Source organism: Musa acuminata, chromosome BXJ2-3 (genome assembly GCF_036884655.1).
Source record: "Musa acuminata AAA Group cultivar baxijiao chromosome BXJ2-3, Cavendish_Baxijiao_AAA, whole genome shotgun sequence".
Lineage (NCBI taxonomy): Eukaryota > Viridiplantae > Streptophyta > Magnoliopsida > Zingiberales > Musaceae > Musa > Musa acuminata.
In genome coordinates, this window is record NC_088340.1 from 10,133,783 (window position 1) to 10,152,662 (window position 18,880).

Here is an 18,880-nt window from a genome sequence, read left to right on the forward strand (position 1 = left end):
GAATCCTGGTTTTTGTGAAGCAGCGCATCCTGCACTTGCAGTTTTTGGGTTCAACGAATTGTTATCTTGTGATTTCGGTGGTGGGGATTGCATGAAATGTGTGAGGTACAGGAAGTGGTGGATCCCATCTCGTTCTAGAAACTTCTTGAAAGCGCCAGGAGATATGAGGAGGACGCATCGCGGAAGGTACGCGATTGAGCGCATGCATTGCTTTTTCAATTGACACTAAATATCTAAAACATTTCTGTCTCCACTTATTTCAGGCAAAATGAAGCGATCTAAAGTGAGCTCAATCCAACGACGTGGCGATATGTTCCTACACTGGGAGTTGACATGCTCAGTGGAGCTTCGAGAAGCCAATCACCCGGTCATATACTAACTGCTTGGCATTGACGGCCATGATGAAGTCGTCATGGCCATAGTCGAGCCGATACAGAACGGTCAACTTGTGCTGGTCGTGAAACCTGAGGCCATCCATCAAGCGCAAGCCATCGCCACCATCGGAGAGGCCGTCTTCCCCCCCGTAACCCAGCAGTAGAGGAAGGTCATGGGGGAAGGACGAGATGACGTAAGCCGGAGGAACCTCTTGCCCGTAATGCTTCGTGTTCTTGTCGCAGTCGTCGTAATCGAACTTGGCTAGGGTGCCTCGTCGGATCACTAGTAAGAAAGCAGACAAAGTCATCATCACCAGCATGAACGAGGAAACGCTAGCAAGAGAGAGGGCTACTCTGAGACAAGTGGATTATGTTCTTCGTGGCAGTAGGCTGCAGTCCATGCTCCAGATAACGATGAGCCGCTGAAGAACTGAGACAGCAGTTCTTGCCTGGAGTTGGAGGATTCAGAAGCCAAATGGTTAGCGGGGTTTAGAGAGAGGAGTAGAATAAGTAGGATGAAGAGAAAGAACCTGCGTAAGCTGTTAGCAAATGTAGGCAGCTAATTCCAGGAAGCCAGCAGATTTTGAATAGACGATCGTTCAAATATGACCTGTCATGTGGACATATACAACGTGCTATGACCCGATAGTTACAGAGTGCAGAAAGAGAAGATCACTCACCCGAATGGAAAGAAGCGACGAACACCCATCCGGTTAAAGATCTGCAAACAAGCCAAAAGGTATGATTCTGAAGCACGAATGCATCCTTGAATGAAGATTTGAGAGTCCCATATATTTACCTCTGGCACAAAAAAGTTCCACTCCAATCCTCACAAAAGCGGGTCCGATCAGGTTCAAGTAAGCGGTGGGGGAGAGCAAGACAGCTGATCTCACCATCTCTTGCAGCTCAGAATGGCAGAAGGCTGCGAGAGCCATCAGAGTTCCCTAACAGATTAAAGAACGTTGTCGTCATCCACGGTTCCAACACCTGTCATACCCACTATCGTGGGAAACAATTTTGAGCCGAGGCCGACGCGGTTCGGTTCGGATCCGGATGACAGGTGATCTTCCTGAGACGGCCTTCGAGTCCGCCGAGGTGATATGATGCGGTGGTCGAGACAGGGTCGTCGTTTCCTCCGGGCAGGAACTTCTCGCCTTCGCGTCCGGCGATGGGGACCTTCGACTTCGCACCTGCACAAAGGTCGAGTCAGGGTGCTCGGCCCGACCCCTCCGACGATTAAGTCAGTTGATAGTGGTTAGGGGGTGTTTTTTCCCCTCCCTTCTCTTGATGAGCGAGAGGGTATTTATAGGGAAGCTTACTGCTTCCTAAGCTGCCCGCTTGCAGGGGGCAAGCTGGTAGCGTCTGACACTAGTATTGGCGTGGCGTGAAGGATTGAGCCTGAGCAGGCGTTAATGTGCCTCAGCCGACGTTCTAGTCTGTTTGACCAGGTGCTGTCGCGTCGATCGAGGCGTGAGGCGTCATCTGACGTTAGCCGAGTCTTATCATAGTTATTATCCTCATCATATTCCCCCCCCGAAAGAAGCTATGTGTCGGTTGCTGTAACGGGAGTCCGAGGCATGGCTCTGGCTTTGAGAAACTGTCCTAGCCGGGCGTTTTGTCGGTCCGTTGCTAGAGGTGTGGGAATCGTGGAGTCTAGCAACTAAGGAGGGTTGGAAGTGCGGCGGTGACCCCGGATAGTATGCGGCCGAGAAGCACACTCAGTAGAGTAGGCCAAGCAGAGGCTCGGGCAATGGGCGACCGAGGAGCACGACGCAGGCGGGCTGGCCGCGCAAGTGTGGTCTCGGGGGGCATGGAGCTGAGGAGCACGACGCAGGCCGCACAGGCGTGGTCTCGGGGAGCATGGAGCCGGGGAGCATGATGCAGGCGGGCAGGCCGCGCAGGCGTGGTCTTGGGGAGCATGGAGCCGAGGAGCACGACGCAGGCGGGTTGGCCGCGCAGGTGTGGTCTCGGGGAACATGCGGTCGAGGAGCACGACGTAGGCGGGCTGGCCGCACAGGTGTGGTCTCGGGGAACATGCGGCCGAGAAGCATGACGCAGGCATGGCCTCGGGGATACGGCTTAGGCAAGGAAGCTGCCCTGAGGTGGGGCTCGACAGTCTATGGCCGAGGGACACGGCTCAGGCGGGGAGGCCGCCCTGAGGGGAACTCGACAGTCTACGACCGAGAGATACAGCTCAGGTGGGGAGGCCGCCCTGAGGGGGGCTCGGCAGTCTTCGACCAAGGGACGTGGTTCAGGTCGAGGGACACGGCTCAAGCGGGCAGGCCGCGCTAAGGTGGACTCGGGCAGTCCTCGGCCGAGGGACGTGGCTCAGGCGGGCAGGCCACGCTGAGGTGGACTCCTGCAGTCTTCGGCCGAGGGACGTGGCTCAGGTCGAGGGACACGACTCAGGCGGGCAGGGCGCGCTGAGGCGGACTCGGCAGTCTTCGGTCGAGGGATACGGCTTAGGCCGAGGGACACGGCTCAGGCGTGCAGGTCGCGCCGAGGTGGACTCGGGTAGTCTACGACCAAGCTGTGTAGAAAGGGTTTAGGCCGGGGCTAACCGCGAGCCGAGAGGCGGTCAGGCAGATACTGAACCTTCGCTCGGAAGAGACTAATGCAGGGCCTAGATTTTTTTTCACGAGGACTACATCGGATAGCCACCGCGGGTGCTCGACCTCTTCTATGGAGCCCGCTGTCAAAAGTCGTCCCTTCTCCTCACGGTCGCCCAGGCCTCCGCTGCGATGTACCGGTTAGCCCGTTGGAGCATCTCTGGCACCGTGGCGGGAGGTCGCTGCTAGTCATAGGTGCCCAGCAAGCCAATCACGTGAGTGATGGCACGTGTGACTTGATACAGAATCTTTTTGCTTATTATATTTTGGCGTATATCACTTTATAACTATTGCATAAATGCATATATATATTGTGATGTCCTTGGATTTGTGCAATGGGAATCGGATCGTGATGAGATCACGATGATGAGATCGATTCACCTTTAAACACATATCCTAAATAATCCCGGTCATAGGTTACTCGAGAGGGACATCGTGATAACCGGATAGACTGGTGTGCTGTATACCCGTCCATATGATGGATGCAGCTGGTCTCATAGCTGCTCGTGTAGGGACACTAGGGATACAGTACAAGTGCTCATTGGAGAATAAGTTCACTTATTGATCCGCTTACGGAATGCTGGATGGTTGATGATGCCTTATTGTCAGATAGTGATTCCGTAGTCCTAGTGGTGTATCTGGTCCTTAGACTTGAGACACCAAGGATGTCCTGTATGAGTGCTCCACTCTTTGATACCAGACTTATAGGTTTGGCTGTCCCCAGATCTAGTACAGCTGGTCATTGGGAGTGGTAGTCGACCTTACGAGGGCTATTGAGTATCAATAGAGGATCATCCACTCTCGGCGTCATGAGAGGAATATCCTATGTGTTCTTGCTCAGACAAATCCCTGGCCAGGGTCATTCGGGTTGAGAGAGAAAGAGTTCTCCGGGAGAATCCGATTAGAGCGAGACTCGAGTAGAAACCGTATGGGTCTGACAGCACCATGCTCGATATACGGTCTTAGGGATATTAGATGGATGAGGGACTATAGGTACATGGTAACTGAGGACAGACAGGTCCAATGGATTGGATTCCCCTGTATCGTTTGGGGACTACGGCGTAGTGGCCTAGTACATCCGTAGTCGATGAGTCGAGTGAATTATTACAGAGATAATAATTCACTGAGTTAGAAGGAGTTCTGACAGGTATGACTCACGGCCAGCTCGATATTGGGCCTAGAGGGTCACACATATATGGTAGGCATTGCGATGAGTAGAGGTTCGGATATGAGATATCCGACGGAGCCCTTGTCTTATTGGATGCAGATCCAATACCCACTAGGGAAGGACCCATTAGGGTTTGACACGGGATCTCTATAAATAGGAGGGATTCACAGCCTCATAGGCTAGAGTCTTTGCTTGCCTTTCCTATTCTCCTCTCCCTCTCCACCTCAGAGTAGGCCTGGAGTTTTGAGGAGCGTCGTCGCAACCCTGCTGTGTGGATCACCGCTAGAGAGGAGGACGCTTGACCTCCTTCACCCTCTCCTAAGGATCCGCAAGGAAACAGGGATATACGATCTCCCTAGGTAACACAATCTCTATACGCAGTTTTGTGTTTTGCGGATTTTTTGCGCACCAATCTTCGCACGACGACGAACATGTTTTTGGGAATCAGGGATTTTTGTTTTCTTGTTCTTCCGCTGTGCATATGATGTCGCCCCCCAATGATTTCCCAACAGTGGTATCAGAGCCAGGTTGTTCGTGCGAATGATTGGTTTTGAACTACGTGTATTGTGTTTAGGAAGAATTTTGACGTCAAAATCGTTGACGCAAAAGCGAGGAAGGGCAGCAACAGTTGCTGCCCTCGATCTGCATGCCTGCAGCCACCTGCAGCGGCAGCCGCAACCGCAGCCAGGCAGCACAACGCTGGCGCATGCGCAAGCGCTATGCCTGTAGCAGCCGGCCGGCGGTCTGCTTGCAGCATGCTTGCTGCTGGCAGCCCACAGGCAGAGGCGCCGCAGGGCAGCGACGCCTGCCGCCGCTGCTCCCGCGGGCGAAACCCAACCTCCCCCCCCCCCCCCCCCCCCCCACAGGGGTGGCCGCCCGGCGGACAGCACCGCCTGCGGAGGCAGCGGCGCCCGAAAGGGGAGCCCACCTGCAGCGGCAGCGCCGCCAACGGGCGTGCCGCCTGCAGGCGAGGGCAGCGCCCTCGCCCCGCCGCACAGGCCGTCGCCAGCAGGGTGGCGGCGGCGGCAGCGGCAGCAGAAAGAGGGAATTAGGGTTTTGGGCAAAATGACAGTTTTGCCCCTATGAATTTGAGAAATTTCAATTTCTGTCTTTTGTCCAAATTACGAAAATACCCTTATGAATTGAGAAATTCCATACATATCCCTGATTTCAGAAAATATTAATTAATTAAAAGGTTTAGTTGATTATTATTTTTATTATTATCTAGTAGTCCTACATGATGATGATTATTTATACATGTGATGTATGATGTGTGGACGGATGATCATGGACCGTGTGATGTGTGTACTTGTGATTATTATTATTGAGGTCTGCGAACCTTCATTATATTTCTCGTTTATTGTCGGGCCTGCGTGCCTATGATTAAGTTGTAATCATATGAGGAGGTGCAGCGGGAGCGTGGATGCGATAGCGGGACCCACGAGATGGACGATCGTGATGCATGGAGATGCATCAAGATGTCGACGAAACCGACGAGGACGAGATGGACGATCATAGGGCATGGAGATGCACCGTTGCACACATAGATCTTGATGTGAGTGATTAGGTCTACTGGCTCGGGCCTAATCATATTAGGTTGTGGTCCATGATCATCTGATGTGATTGCTTATACACATACTAGATATGTATATATATTTGCATGCGATGTAGATATATATTAAATATATCTATGTGTGACATGTCATATTAGGAGACCAAATTATAGAAACATCTCTCGATAATATTAAGTCGGTAAACGTGAGGCAATTAGATTGACCCACGTGGCCTTCCATCGTTATGAGTAGGAACCGAATCCCGGTGTAGGTTGAGTTGGTCGAGTCCCTCGAGACTCACCTATATCGCGATTCGCTATCTTGCTTACGACATAGAGATGTCACCGGTGACCTGAGGGCATGGTATGCTTGGTTGAGTCCCTCGAGGCCATGGTGATTCGGAGGCCGAACAGGACGGGAATCATAAGGAGTTGTGATCGGCAAGAGTTGCCTACCTTTTAGGCTTAGTGTGATTGGTCGAGTCCCTCGAGGTTACACTAAGACGCTGATTGGATCCTGATCCCCACTAAAAGTCTGCCGGAGACTTCCGTTTTACGTGCTGAGGGTGTCGCGTGACTCGATAGTAACATAGTGGGAGCATATTAAGATAGAAGTCCATATCTTGATAGTTTATTTCTTGCAAAATCTGCATGTTATTCATTTCTGCTACATCTTTATTTTCAGAAAATGTCGCTTTCAAATCCCTTACGTGGCATACTTGATGTCAACCGCCTCACTGGTCCAAATTATACGGATTGGCTTCGTAACTTGAGAATTGTTCTCACAGCGGAGAAAATCGTGTACGTCCTTGATACAGTGATGCCTACGCCCGAAGAAGGGGCAAGCGAGGATGAGATCGCTCGCTACGTGAAGTACATTGATGACTCCACTCTTGCTCAGTGCTATATGTTGGGCTCTATGACTCCAGAGTTACAGAGACAACATGAAAAGATGGATGCCAGATCCATTCTCCTACATGTCCGCAAATTGTTTGAGGAACAGGGAAGGACTCAACGATATGAGATATCCAAGAGCCTTTTCCGTGCTAGGATGACTGAGGGGACACCGGTTCAGAACAATTTCCTAAAGATGATTGAGTGGATAGAGAAACTCACAAGTCTAGGAATGGTCCTAGAGGATAACTTGTGTGTGGACATTGTGCTTCAGTCTCTACCAGATTCCTTTTCACAGTTCATAATGAATTTTAATATGAACAAGCTTGAGGTGACTCTCCCAGAGCTCCTCAATATGTTGAGGGAGGCAGAGAGTACTATTAAGAAAGAGAAGCCAGTTCTCTACATTGGTGAGACCAGAAAGAAAAGGAAAGCAGAAAGGTCCCTTAAGAAGGGAAAGGGCAAGGGCAAACAAGGTAAAGCAAAGGTTGCTAAGAAAGACCCAGCAAAGGACAAAGGCCAGTGCTTCCACTGTGGTAAAGATGGGCATGGGAAGAGAAACTGCAAAGAGTACCTTGCAGAAAGGGCGAAACAAAAGCTTGATGAAGCTTCAGGTACATTCATGATCAGTCTCCATTTGTCAGACTCTTATGATAACACATGGGTATTGGATACCGGTAGTGCTTATCATATATGCAATTCGTTGCAGGTTCTGGCAAGGCCTAGGAGACTAGAGAGAGGCGAGATGGACCTCAAGATGGGTAATGGAGCAAAAGTTGCTGTATTAGCTGTTGGCGAGGTCGCCCTACATCTGCCTAGTGGAGCTTTTATTGTATTAGATATATGTTATTTTGTTCCTTCTATTATCAAAAACATTATCTCCATTTCATGTTTAACAGTTAGTGGATATAAATTTATTTTTGAGAACAATGGTTGTTCGATATTATTAGATGATAAGATCATCACGAAAGGAACATTGCATAATGGTTTATTTATGTTAGACACCACTCCACATATCATGAATGTAAATGTGTCCAAAAGGAAACGAGATGAGTTGAACAGTGCATACCTGTGGCATTGTAGGCTAGGTCACATCCATGAAAGAAGGATTCAAAAGTTGCTAAATGGTGGATATCTAGATCCATTCGACTATATGTCATATGCAACTTGTGAGCCTTGCATTCGTGGAAAACTAACCAAATCTCCATTTAGTAGAACTGGAGAGAGAGCCACTGAGTTGTTGGAACTCATACATAGTGATGTATGTGGACCCATGTCAACTCATGCCATTGGAGGTTACTCCTACTTCATTACATTTACTGATGATTTCTCAAGGTATGGATATGTGTATTTAATGAAGTACAAGTCCGAGGCCTTTGAGAAATTCAGAGAGTATAAGAATGAGGTGGAGAACCAGACTGGAAAGAGTATCAAAACTCTTCGATCAGATCGAGGAGGTGAGTACTTAAGTACAGAGTTTACTCAGTTCCTCAAGGACCATGGGATATTATCCCAATGGACACCTCCTTATACATCTCAGCTCAATGGTGTCTCTGAAAGGAGAAATCGTACATTATTAGATATGGTACGGTCCATGATGAGTTTCACTGACCTACCCATCTTATTCTAGGGATATGCCCTAGAAACCGCAGCTTACCTTCTGAACAGAGTTCCAACTAAGTTGGTAGTGTCTACACCATATGAGATATGGAAAGGGAAGAAGCCTGATCTTAAGGTTGTTAAGATTTGGGGCTGCCCAGCCCACGTTAAAAGACACAACCCCGATAAGTTAGAATCAAGGACAAAGCGATGCATATTTGTGGGATACCCCAAGGAAACTTGTGGGTATTATTTCTATCATCTCGAGGACAAAAATGTCTTTGTAGCTAAGAGAGCAGTGTTCCTTGAGAAGGAACACATTCTTGGCGGAGACAGTGGGAGAATGATAGAGTTGAGCGAAGTTAGAGAACCAAGCTCAAGCACCACTCTACAGCCCGAGTCTGTTCAGGTACCTAATACACAAGTTTCAACTTTACGCAGGTCTGATAGAGTATCTCATCCTCCTGAGAGATATGTGGGACATATTAGAGGAGAGGATGCTGAGGATATTGATCCTCAGACCTACGATGAGGCTATTATGAGTATAGACTCCGGAAAGTGGCAAGAAGCCATGAATTCTGAGATGGATTCTATGTACTCCAATAAGGTTTGGAACCTAGTTGATGCGCCCGAAGGTATTGTACCCATCGGTTGCAAATGGATCTTTAAGAAAAAGATCGGAGTAGATAGAAAGGTAAAGACCTATAAAGCAAGGCTAGTGGCTAAGGGGTATCGTCAAAGGCAAGGTGTTGACTACGACGAAACTTTCTCACCCGTAGCAATGCTAAAATCAATCAGAATTCTATTGGCTATTGCAGCACACTATGATTATGAGATCTGACAGATGGATATGAAAACCGCATTCCTCAACGGGAACCTCGAGGAGGAGGTGTATATGATGCAACCTGAGGGATTCGTGTCCAAGAACTACCCAGATAAGGTGTGTAGGTTACTTAGATCCATTTATGGACTAAAGCAAGCTTCCCAAAGTTGGAACATAAGATTTGATGAGGCAATCAGATCTTATCACTTCGTTAAGAACGAAGATGAGCCTTGTGTATACAGGAAGGTAAGTGGGAGCGCTATCACCTTTTTGGTGTTATATGTGGATGACATCCTCATCATTGGGAATGATGTAGGAATGCAATCCACAGTAAAGACTTGGTTATCTAGACACTTCTCCATAAAAGACTTAGGGGAAGCATCTTATATCTTGGGGATTAGAATCTATAGAGATAGATCCAAGAGGATGCTTGGCTTGTCCCAGTCCAGGTACATAGAAACCATTGTCAAAAGGTTTGGCATGGAAAATTCCAAAGGGCAAACATGAATATAATACCTTATACCTCAGCAATAGGGTCTATCATGTATGTCATGCTATGTACTAGGCCTGACATAGCGCATACTCTGAGTGTCACGAGCAGGTATCAGGCGGATCCGGGCTTGGAGCACTGGAAAGCAGTAAAGTGTATCCTTAAGTACTTGAGAAGGACTAAGGATCTTTTACTAGTATATGGAGGTAATAGCCTTAAGGTTGAAGGCTACACTGACTCAAGTTTTCAGTTTGATGTCGATGATAGCAAGTCGAATTCAGGGTATGTGTACACCTTGAATGGAGGAGCAGTATGCTAGAAGAGTTCCAAGCAAGATACCACTGCTGACTCGATCACAGAGACGGAGTACATTGCTGCATCAGATGCAGCAAAGGAGGGAGTTTGGGTGAAGAAGTTCATCACAGATTTGGGAGTCGATACAGATAGCGACAAGTCGACTTCCTTATATTGCGACAACTATGGGGTGATTACTCAAATAAGGGAACCCGGGTCTCATCAGAAGTGTTCTGAGGAGGTTCCAGCTTATAAGAGAGATCGTAACCCGAGGAGATGTAGTAGTGGAAAGAGTTCCATCCGAAGATAACATTGCAGATCCACTGACAAAGCCGTTGTCTCATATTGTCTTTGAGCGTCACAGGAGTCTGATGGGGATCAGACACATAGGTGATTGGCTTTAGGTCAAGTGGGAGATTGCTAGTCATAGGTGCCCAGCAAGCCAATCACGTGAGTGATGGCACGTGTGACTTGATACAGAATCTTTTTGCTTATTATATTTTGGCGTATATCACTTTATAACTATTGCATAAATGCATATATATATTGTGATGTCCTTGGATTTGTGCAATGGGAATCGGATCATGATGAGATCACGATAATGAGATCGATTCACCTTTAAACACATATCCTAAATAATCCCGGTCATAGGTTACTCGAGAGGGACATCGTGATAACCGGATAGACTGGTGTGCTGTATACCCGTCCATATGATGGATGCAGCTGGTCTCATAGCTGCTCGTGTAGGAACACTAGGGATACAGTATAGGTGCTCATTGGAGAATGAGTTCACTGATTGATCCGCTTACGGAATGCTGGATGGTTGATAATGCCTTATTGTCAGACAGTGATTCCGTAGTCCTAGTGGTGTATCTAGTCCTTAGACTTGAGACACTAAGGATGTCCTGTATGAGTGCTCCACTCTTTGATACCAGACTTATAGGTTTGGCTGTCCCCAGATCTAGTACAGCTGGTCATTGGGAGTGGTAGTCGACCTTACGAGGGCTATTGAGTGTCAATAGAGGATCATCCACTCTCGGCGTCATGAGAGGAATATCCTATGTGTTCTTGCTCAGACAAATCCCTGGCCAGGGTCATTCGGGTTGAGAGAGAAAGAGTTCTCCGGGAGAATCCGATTAGAGCGAGACTCGAGTAGAAACCGTATGGGTCTGACAGCACCATGCTCGATATACGGTCTCAGGGATATTAGATGGATGAGGGACTATAGGTACATGGTAACTAAGGACAGACAGGTCCAATGGATTGGATTCCCCTGTATCGTCTGGGGACTATGGCGTAGTGGCCTAGTACGTCCGTAGTCGATGAGTCGAGTGAATTATTCTAGAGATAATAATTCACTGAGTTAGAAGGAGTTCTGATAGGTATGACTCACGGCCAACTCGATATTGGGCCTAGAGGGTCACACACATATGGTAGGCATTGCGATGAGTAGAGGTTCGGATATGAGATATCCGACGGAGCCCTTGTCTTATTGGATGCAGATCCAATACCCACTAGGGAAGGACCCATTAGGGTTTGACACGGGATCTCTATAAATAGGAGGGATTCACAGCCTCATAGGTTAGAGTCTTTGCTTGCCTTTCCTATTCTCCTCTCCCTCTCCACCTCAGAGTAGGCCTGGAGTTTTGAGGAGCGTCGTCGCAACCCTGCTGTGTGGATCACCGCTAGAGAGGAGGACGCTTGACCTCCTTCACCCTCTCCTAAGGATCCGCAAGGAAACAGGGATATACGATCTCCCTAGGTAACACAATCTCTATACACAGTTTTGTGTTTTGCGGATTTTTTGCGCACCAATCTTCTCACGACGACGAATATCTTTTTGGGAATCGGGGATTTTTGTTTTCTTGTTCTTCCGCTGTGCATATGATGTCGCCCCCCAATGATTTCCCAACAGTCGCTCCGCGAGGGACCAGAGGAATCTCGAAGGTCGTAGGCCTATCATAAACGCCTGCACTAACAGAGAGGGGTGAGTGTCCGATAAGCCCCAGATTTTTGTGGCAAAGCGATCCACAAAATGTGAGAGGGGCTCGTCCTCCCTTTGGTTGAGTCCGAGGAGAAGCGCCGCGGAAGGCTTCGATTGTACATAGGCCACGAAGTGGAGGTCGAAGTCCTTGACGAGCTGGTCGAAGGACGTGATCATTCCGGTCTTCAAGCCGACGTACCACGCGTGGGCCGGCCCTCTCAGAGTGGTGGGAAACGCCCTGCACATCAAAGCGTCATAGGTTCCATACAGCGCCATTTGGGCGCGGAAAGCGGCTACGTGGTTCGCAGGGTCGGTGGAGCCATCGTAAGCATCCAGAGAGGGGAGCTGGAAGTCCAGGGGGACTGTCTGATCCCGTATCTCAGGCGTGAAGGGAGATCCCTGGTGTGCGCACTCCCCGAGTTCTCCCTTGGACCTGCGAAGCTCATTCTGCACCTCGTCGAGTAGCTGGCTGACGAAGCGCAATTGGGCCCGCAGGGAGTCCGAAGAGAGTGCCTCGGGTTCCGGGCGGTCGCTCGGGTCTACCATCACTAGATCCCCGAGTGGGGCCGGTCCGACCCGAGGCGAAGTGGGGGGCTCCGGAAGTGTCATGTGGGCCCGAACGGGCGCCTTGCGTCGTCGTAGTGGTTCGATCGCAGGCGGGTGCGCCGGATGAGAAACAAGCGGGATAATGGTTTGCACCATATCCATCAGAGCTCGGACTTGATGGGCGAGGTCCTAAAAGGCCTCGGATGACACGGGTGTCGAGTCGGCTGGGGCACCGTCGGGCGGCGACAAGCCCGGGTCGTTGAATATTCGCCAATATCGCTCGGAGGTCTTGGCGGGGTGTTCATCACGATGGTCTCCGTGCGGGGGATGTTCCCCAGAGGCTTCAGTCGGGTGCGACCTCTCAGCCGTGGGCTCATCTGAGCTGCTCGGGTGATCACCCGACATTTCGGGCCCCTCCTTCTAGCGCCATTCTATTGTGGGAAACAACTTTGAGCCGAGGCCTCGGGGCCGACGCGGCTCGGTTCGGGTCCAGATGATGGGGGATCTTCCCGAGACGGCCTTCGAGTCCGCCGAGGTGATCTGATGTGGTGGTTGGGACAGGGTCGTCGTTTCCTCCGGACAGCAACTCCTCGCCTTCGCGTTCGGCGGTGGGGACCTTTGACTTCGCACCTGCACAAAGGTCGGGTCGGGGTGCTCGGCCCGACCCCTCCGACGATCAAGTCAGTTGATAGTGGTTATGGGGTGTTTTTTCCCCTCCCCTCTCTTGATAAGCGAGAGGGTATTTATAGGGAAGCTTACTGCTTCCTGAGCTGCTCGCTTGCAGGGGGCAGGTTGGTAGCATCTGACACTAGTGTTGACATTGCGTGAAGGATTGAGTCTGAGCATGCGTTAATGCACTTCGATCGATGTTCTGATCGCGTCGATCGAGGCGTGAGGCGTCATCTGACGTCAACCGAGTCTTATTGTAGTTATTATCCTCATCACCCACCGTAGAGGAAAAGCTCACCCGAGAATGCCGCGCATAGTGAAGCTTCTGCTTTCCCGTATGCCCGTAAACGTACTCAACAGTGGCAGGAAGATCGTATTCCGCAAGCTCATCCCATGACCAGTCCCAGTATTCCTTCGATGAACACAAGGGTTTTAGGAAGACATAAATGACTACAGTCATGGTGTTTGTGTTAGGAGAAGAACCGGATCATCCGAAGAGAAGATGGTGTGCCCGAGGCTGTGCTTTGTTCCACGACTATTGGCGATCCAAACATCGTATCCCTCGTCGGCCAAAATGTATCCCAGTGATTCATCCGGCGAACTCAGTAGCCATCCCAAACCATCCTGTCGAAACAGCATGTCATCGCATATCCATCCAGTTGTAGTTGTAACAGGAGCACTGCGTTAGAGATGAACGGAGACCATGAATAGCCCGTGCTGCAGCAAGATCGGCGTGCCACTACCTCCGTTGCGTGCCGGTGACCGCCCCATGGGAATCCTCTGCACGCCAAGGATGTAACCATCTTTTGTCGTCACCTGCAGAAAGCACAAAAACATAATATTTCTCAACGAAAGAAACACAGGAACCTGACACGAAGCAAACACGTAGAGATGGTGTACTTCATGTTCTTCGCACTTGTAGACGTAAGTCCCCATGATGGATTTGCAGGCGCCATTTGCAGGCGAAGGAGGATCTGAAGCGACAACCTGTCGAATCAAGTGCTCGTACTGATGACTGCCATTCTGATCACCAGTTGCTGAAACAGAAACAAAAAGAAGCCTTGCTCTCATGGAAAGCAGATCGATAGCCATGAGTTCAAATTAGTCTCCGCTGCGACTCGGGATTGCACGATGAATCGCCGTCGCTAACTAATGTGCTAAATTATTTGATCTTGTAGAGCATCCAGTGGAAGCCATGGGAACACTGCGCCATATATACTCATTGCTCTACTGATTCTGATGTATAAGATAACGTTTTCTCTTCGGAGACACTTGCATTTAGCATTCATCAAGGATTCCGTGGAGTACTGGAATCGTGTGCCGACTGGTTCACGACAAAGAGGTGATGGAGCAGTTGGCTGCTAAGTTGCCACCACCATGGGATTCTTAGATTAATCTTGTTAAGGCATCACAGCAGGAAGCTCACCACTGGGCCAAGAGAGCGGTGTCGCAGAATATGGGCTTTTCAGTCCCCGGCCCGACCTGTATGTGCCGGGTAATCTTATCAGTGTCGGATTTAAAGAACACTGTTCATGTATGCAATTTAGTATCGATAGAATTCAAATCATTCATGTGAACTGGCTTCGAGAGAAACCATTGTGGACCGCCACGATGTCCATCTTATCAGAATCCACCGGAAGTCAAGCGAAACCAGCAGTCAACACTTGCAGTGAGTCAAGTTCTTCGCAGAATAAAAATAGAGGGTCAAAACAACGGCTGGTGGAAGAGGACGAAGCGGACGCGGGCTTGGTACGCACCGGGTTTGCACCGGACGCGCGCGTCGGTCACAGGTGGGGGCGAGGAGTGGGGTGGTGTTGGCCCCGGTGGGGACGCCATGGATGTCGGGGAGCGTTGCGGTACGGTAAAGTTTGCTGGTTGGCAGCAGCCCCTTAGAAGAGAGCAAAAAGAAGCGAGAGGAGGAAAGAAGAAAAGACGGGAGGGACAGATCAGCAGTTGGATGGATTGTACGCAGGAATGGGATGGATGGGACGGATGATGAGCCGCCTCCACCAACCAACACCCGACCTTTCCCCCGTCTCTCCTCCTCCTCTTTGCAACCCTACTTTTTCCTTCCCTTTAATCCCCGTTCTGTATCTCTCTCATAATAAATGAACAAAATATATCGCGAGGTGCGTCTGATGTTTCAGAGAACAGCGGAAGCATATGAACATGAAACGAGCAGAGATTAGACGTATAAAGCTGAATCGAGACTACTGTTCGCAGGACTGGGACGGACTGCAGAGGCACGTCTGCCACCTGCGCCCTGCGCTGACCGGTCCGGCCGACGGTGATCCGGCCACGATCGGTCGGTGTCTCCTCGTCCCACGAGAAAGGCCGCGAGCTGACACCGGCCCACCTTCCGAGAGCCGCTCCCCGCCCCCCCCCCCTGCCGAAGTAACGCCCGCCGCGTCGACGCTGCGTCCAACCGGCGGCCATGCCCCGGTTTTTTTGTAAGCGAGCAGGCCCCGAGCACGGCCAGCGTTGACTTGCCGGCCAAAGTGGGGCCCGCGGTAACCAGCAAACGATACGGAGGGAGCCACCCACCGCAATAACGCGAAGGCGATGGGGCGAGACTCCCACCGTGTACTGACCGCCAACCTGTGGCGTGGTTGGCCAGCACTCTGGTTATTCTCTTCCTTAATTCTCATTTCCTTGCAGGTGGTGGGTGGTGGTGCAGCTGCTGCATCTGCATCAACTCGTTCTCGTTGCAACAATTCCCACTAGCCCAAAAGAGAAGGCACCAAACACTAGGCGACGTGGAGGCCAGACGACCCACTGCTCTCCCCCCCCTCCCCATATCAACCTATCTACACTAAAAGACCTATAATATGATTCCTGTAGAAACAAACGGGGGGGATGCAGCGGGACCTCCGTCCTCGATGAAAAGACCTCATCCTCGCTGCTTCCCATCCGAAGCAACAACGTGGGTGGCTGTGGCCGAATAGCGTCCGACTACGCGCCTTGCGTGAGCGAATAAAATACGGTAAACGATGGGCGACGTGTCCAAGTATCGCGTTTGCTTTGGGACCGCGATCACATCTGTATCGCGGCAGAAGGCGATGCTGACCTCCACGCGTTGGACGCGAATACCTCACGATATAAATATATTTTTGTCTCTTAAATATTCTTTTAATAATAAAATTGATATTTGACCTTGTCGTGCTTGGCAAACTATACCCTATTTTCGAACTGAGGTCTGACGCTAAAATTACTACAAGAATTATGTTAATTCCATAACCAGTATTCTTGATTTGGATCGCATCCGTGATTCAGATTTATTCATTCTTAAGAATAATAGTTTTTAATTATAAATCGAGAGTGGAGGGAGGGGTTGTTTTCGTTAATGAAACGCTAGAGAAGGGTAGTTTCGTGATTCGACTGATGGAGCGCAGCCGGGCGTGCGAATATTCGGCGGGGGTGGCGGGAGGGGTGGTTGGCGCGCCTGCGGTTCGGCTTTCCCGCGCGAGCTCATCGGGTGGGCGGTCGCTAATGTTGTGGGTTGGGGGGCGCGTACGATTTGCTATTGCCGTTTCTGTTTACGCGGGAGATCACGCGAATTCGACTACCCAACTGAGGCGCAATTTTCTTCTTAGTTTTATTTTTTATTTTTGTAAGATTTTAAGATCATTCGATACGATTTTAATTTTTTTAGAAACATAATTCCAATCAATTATCAGTCCAATAATGATCCGTGAATAGGTTTTTCATATGCATTGATATTCAAATACATGTCATTAGACGTATAATCTCATTCCACTATCACATTTTATATGCTTTGGTCGAACAAAAAATAGATCAATTACGAAGGAATCGGATTCGGAGCCGCGTTTTTAGATCCGATCCGTTCCTTTATCCTCCATTTCTACCCCGCGCCCGGCACCGTCTACTCCTCACCGTTCTAGGCATCTTCGCGCTTCCAATTTGCAGGCCCACTGCCATGTCCAATCACAGCAAAGGTAAACAAACGGGTACGGGTTTTTAGTATTTCATTTATAGGCAATACGACCTTCGCGGTGGCTTGAGAAATAAATGAAAACAAATAAAATGGCGGCGAGAGAAATGCAAGAGAAAAGGGCAAAAAGATAACGAAGGGTGTTATGGTCATTTCAGAAGACCACAGTGGTACGAAGACAGGCCATAAAAGAACGGCGCGGAGCGGGCGGCAGAACGAAACTAACCGAGGAGAGGGGAAGCGAAGTAAACTAATTGCGCGATCGAGTCGGTTCGTGGGGACGGCCTCAACCGAACGATGGCCAGCGAAGGAATTTGAGATGGGGAAGTCTTCAAGCCTCCTCTTCTTTTAAGGCTCCCCCCTCTTCTCTCTGCTTCCCCTCCCGATCCGATCTGCCCTTGCGAATACGAGAGGGGAACCGTAGTTGTTGTGATCTACCCGGTGCGCGACGATCCGATCGCTGGCGATGCGGAAGGGCCGGGGAGAAGCGGCACACCCACCGGCGGAAGTCGGCGGGGCGGCGGGGACGCGGTTCCGAGGCGTGCGGAAGCGGCCCTGGGGCCGATTCGCAGCCGAGATCCGGGACCCATGCAAGAAGACCCGGGTCTGGCTCGGCACCTTCGATTCTGCCGAGGACGCGGCGCGTGCCTACGATGCCGCCGCCGTAGCCCTTCGCGGCACGAAGGCCAAGACCAATTTCCCCTCCTTACCGTCCGCCTTCCCCCCGGCACCTCTCCCCGCCGCCGCCGCCCACTTCCCTTTCTATCACCAACATCAGCACCACCCGCCGCCTCCCCCTCAGCGGCCGACGTCCAGCAGTCACAGTAGCACCGTGGAGTCCTTCAGCGGCCCGCGGCACCCCTCCGCGGCGGCGCCGATCCACATACGTCCGCGGATCCTTAGGAAGCAGGTCAACCCCCCGCCACCCCCGCGCGTACTCAACGGCGACGATGACTGCCACAGCGACTGCGGCTCCTCTTCCTCCGTCGTCGATGACGACGGTGACATCGTGTCGTTGTGCCGGCAGCCGCTGGCTTTCGACCTCAACCTCCTTCCGCCCTCGGAGGACGACCTCCACGATACGGCTCTCCGCCTCTGATGCCGGATCCCGGGGCTGAGAGAAGGGAAAAGCTAAAAGAAATGGTTATTTCCTTCTCTCCTTGCCGTTTCGCCTATCTACTCTCATAAATACTTTCGATCTTACGGTTTCTATACATGATCTTTCTGTATGGGGTTGGATTTGAGGTTTGAAAGCTATTATGAGGGGTGAGGATTAAGCGATCGGGTGACATCAGATCAGATCTGAGGTTTGTATTAGATCTGTTGCCCTATTTTTGCCCTTTGTTACCTTGTACAAACAAATGCCTATCAAATTCGATAAAATGAAAAAAAAAAAAGACCAAAGAAGTCTCTTAAGTTTATTTGGTTCCTCCCATCATCTCCAATGTTGTGCGTACATTTCTTCTAATGCCAAAGCAGAAAGATGAAAGGAGTTTTCCATGGATTGAATTGGATATGCTCTAGAGGTTGCCGACAGAATAAGTAGATCCATCTTGTAGCAGTAGAAGAAGGGACGCATGGAGTCAGATTGTGGCTAAACTGCTCTGTGCTCGATTCACTGCAGCTGCGTTGTTTTCTTGTGGTTGTATTGACAACATTAAAATCCTTTGAGGACTTCTGGGGAGATGGAGATAAGAAATTACATCTGGAGCTGACTAGATATGTAGTGTTCGAAGCAGCAGAATTCTATGGTATAATCCATCAGACATGTTTGATAATTTGACAAATGCATTTTATGGTTTCTGCTTTTAGTTACTTACCAGACAAGGTTAATAGATCTATCAGCATTTAGGATTAAATATAGGGGGCATAATAGTGATATGGAAGTATTATTGGTTGCTCTTCTCTCTTTTTTAGCTTCTGCTA

The 18,880-nt window shown here is 50.0% G+C and overlaps 3 protein-coding genes across 3 annotated transcripts; 1 reads left to right on the forward strand and 2 right to left on the reverse strand.

Annotated features, from left to right (window-relative positions):
• Positions 1-337: 337 nt before the first annotated feature.
• On the reverse strand, positions 338-1,309 carry LOC135606670 (triacylglycerol lipase 2-like). The gene is made up of 2 exons (XM_065097726.1): positions 1,174-1,309; positions 338-657 (listed from the first exon to the last, which is right to left on the reverse strand). The coding sequence occupies exons 1-2, from the start codon at positions 1,307-1,309 to the stop codon at positions 338-340; spliced, it is 456 nt and encodes a 151-aa protein (XP_064953798.1).
• LOC135586278 (triacylglycerol lipase 2-like) lies at positions 1,131-14,464 on the reverse strand. Its single transcript, XM_065097496.1, has 5 exons — positions 13,903-14,464; positions 13,705-13,818; positions 13,520-13,626; positions 13,301-13,420; positions 1,131-1,318 (listed from the first exon to the last, which is right to left on the reverse strand). Exons 1-5 carry the CDS (start codon positions 14,092-14,094, stop codon positions 1,309-1,311), a joined length of 543 nt encoding a protein of 180 aa, XP_064953568.1. The 5' UTR covers positions 14,095-14,464; the 3' UTR covers positions 1,131-1,308.
• A 2,708-nt stretch (positions 14,465-17,172) lies between these two features.
• Positions 17,173-18,375, forward strand: LOC135607337 (ethylene-responsive transcription factor 3-like). The gene has a single exon (XM_065099090.1). The coding sequence runs from the start codon at positions 17,421-17,423 to the stop codon at positions 18,051-18,053; it is 633 nt and encodes a 210-aa protein (XP_064955162.1). The 5' UTR covers positions 17,173-17,420; the 3' UTR covers positions 18,054-18,375.
• The last annotated feature ends 505 nt before the right edge of the window (positions 18,376-18,880 follow it).

Bases quoted from the DNA above. Each gene is read 5' to 3' on its own strand.
- LOC135606670 (XM_065097726.1), bottom strand. From the start codon at position 1,309: ATGGCTCTCGCAGCCTTCTGCCATTCTGAGCTGCAAGAGATGGTGAGA. The intron at 658-1,173 runs GTAAATATATGG...CTTTCTTACTAG, and splicing joins GGAACTTTTTTGTGCCAGAG to TGATCCGACGAGGCACCCTA.
- LOC135586278 (XM_065097496.1), bottom strand. From the start codon at position 14,094: ATGGCTATCGATCTGCTTTCCATGAGAGCAAGGCTTCTTTTTGTTTCT. The intron at 13,627-13,704 runs GTCTCCGTTCAT...CTGTTTCGACAG, and splicing joins TGCAGCACGGGCTATTCATG to GATGGTTTGGGATGGCTACT. The intron at 13,421-13,519 runs CCTCGGGCACAC...CCCTTGTGTTCA, and splicing joins AGTCGTGGAACAAAGCACAG to TCGAAGGAATACTGGGACTG.
- LOC135607337 (XM_065099090.1), top strand. From the start codon at position 17,421: ATGCGGAAGGGCCGGGGAGAAGCGGCACACCCACCGGCGGAAGTCGGC.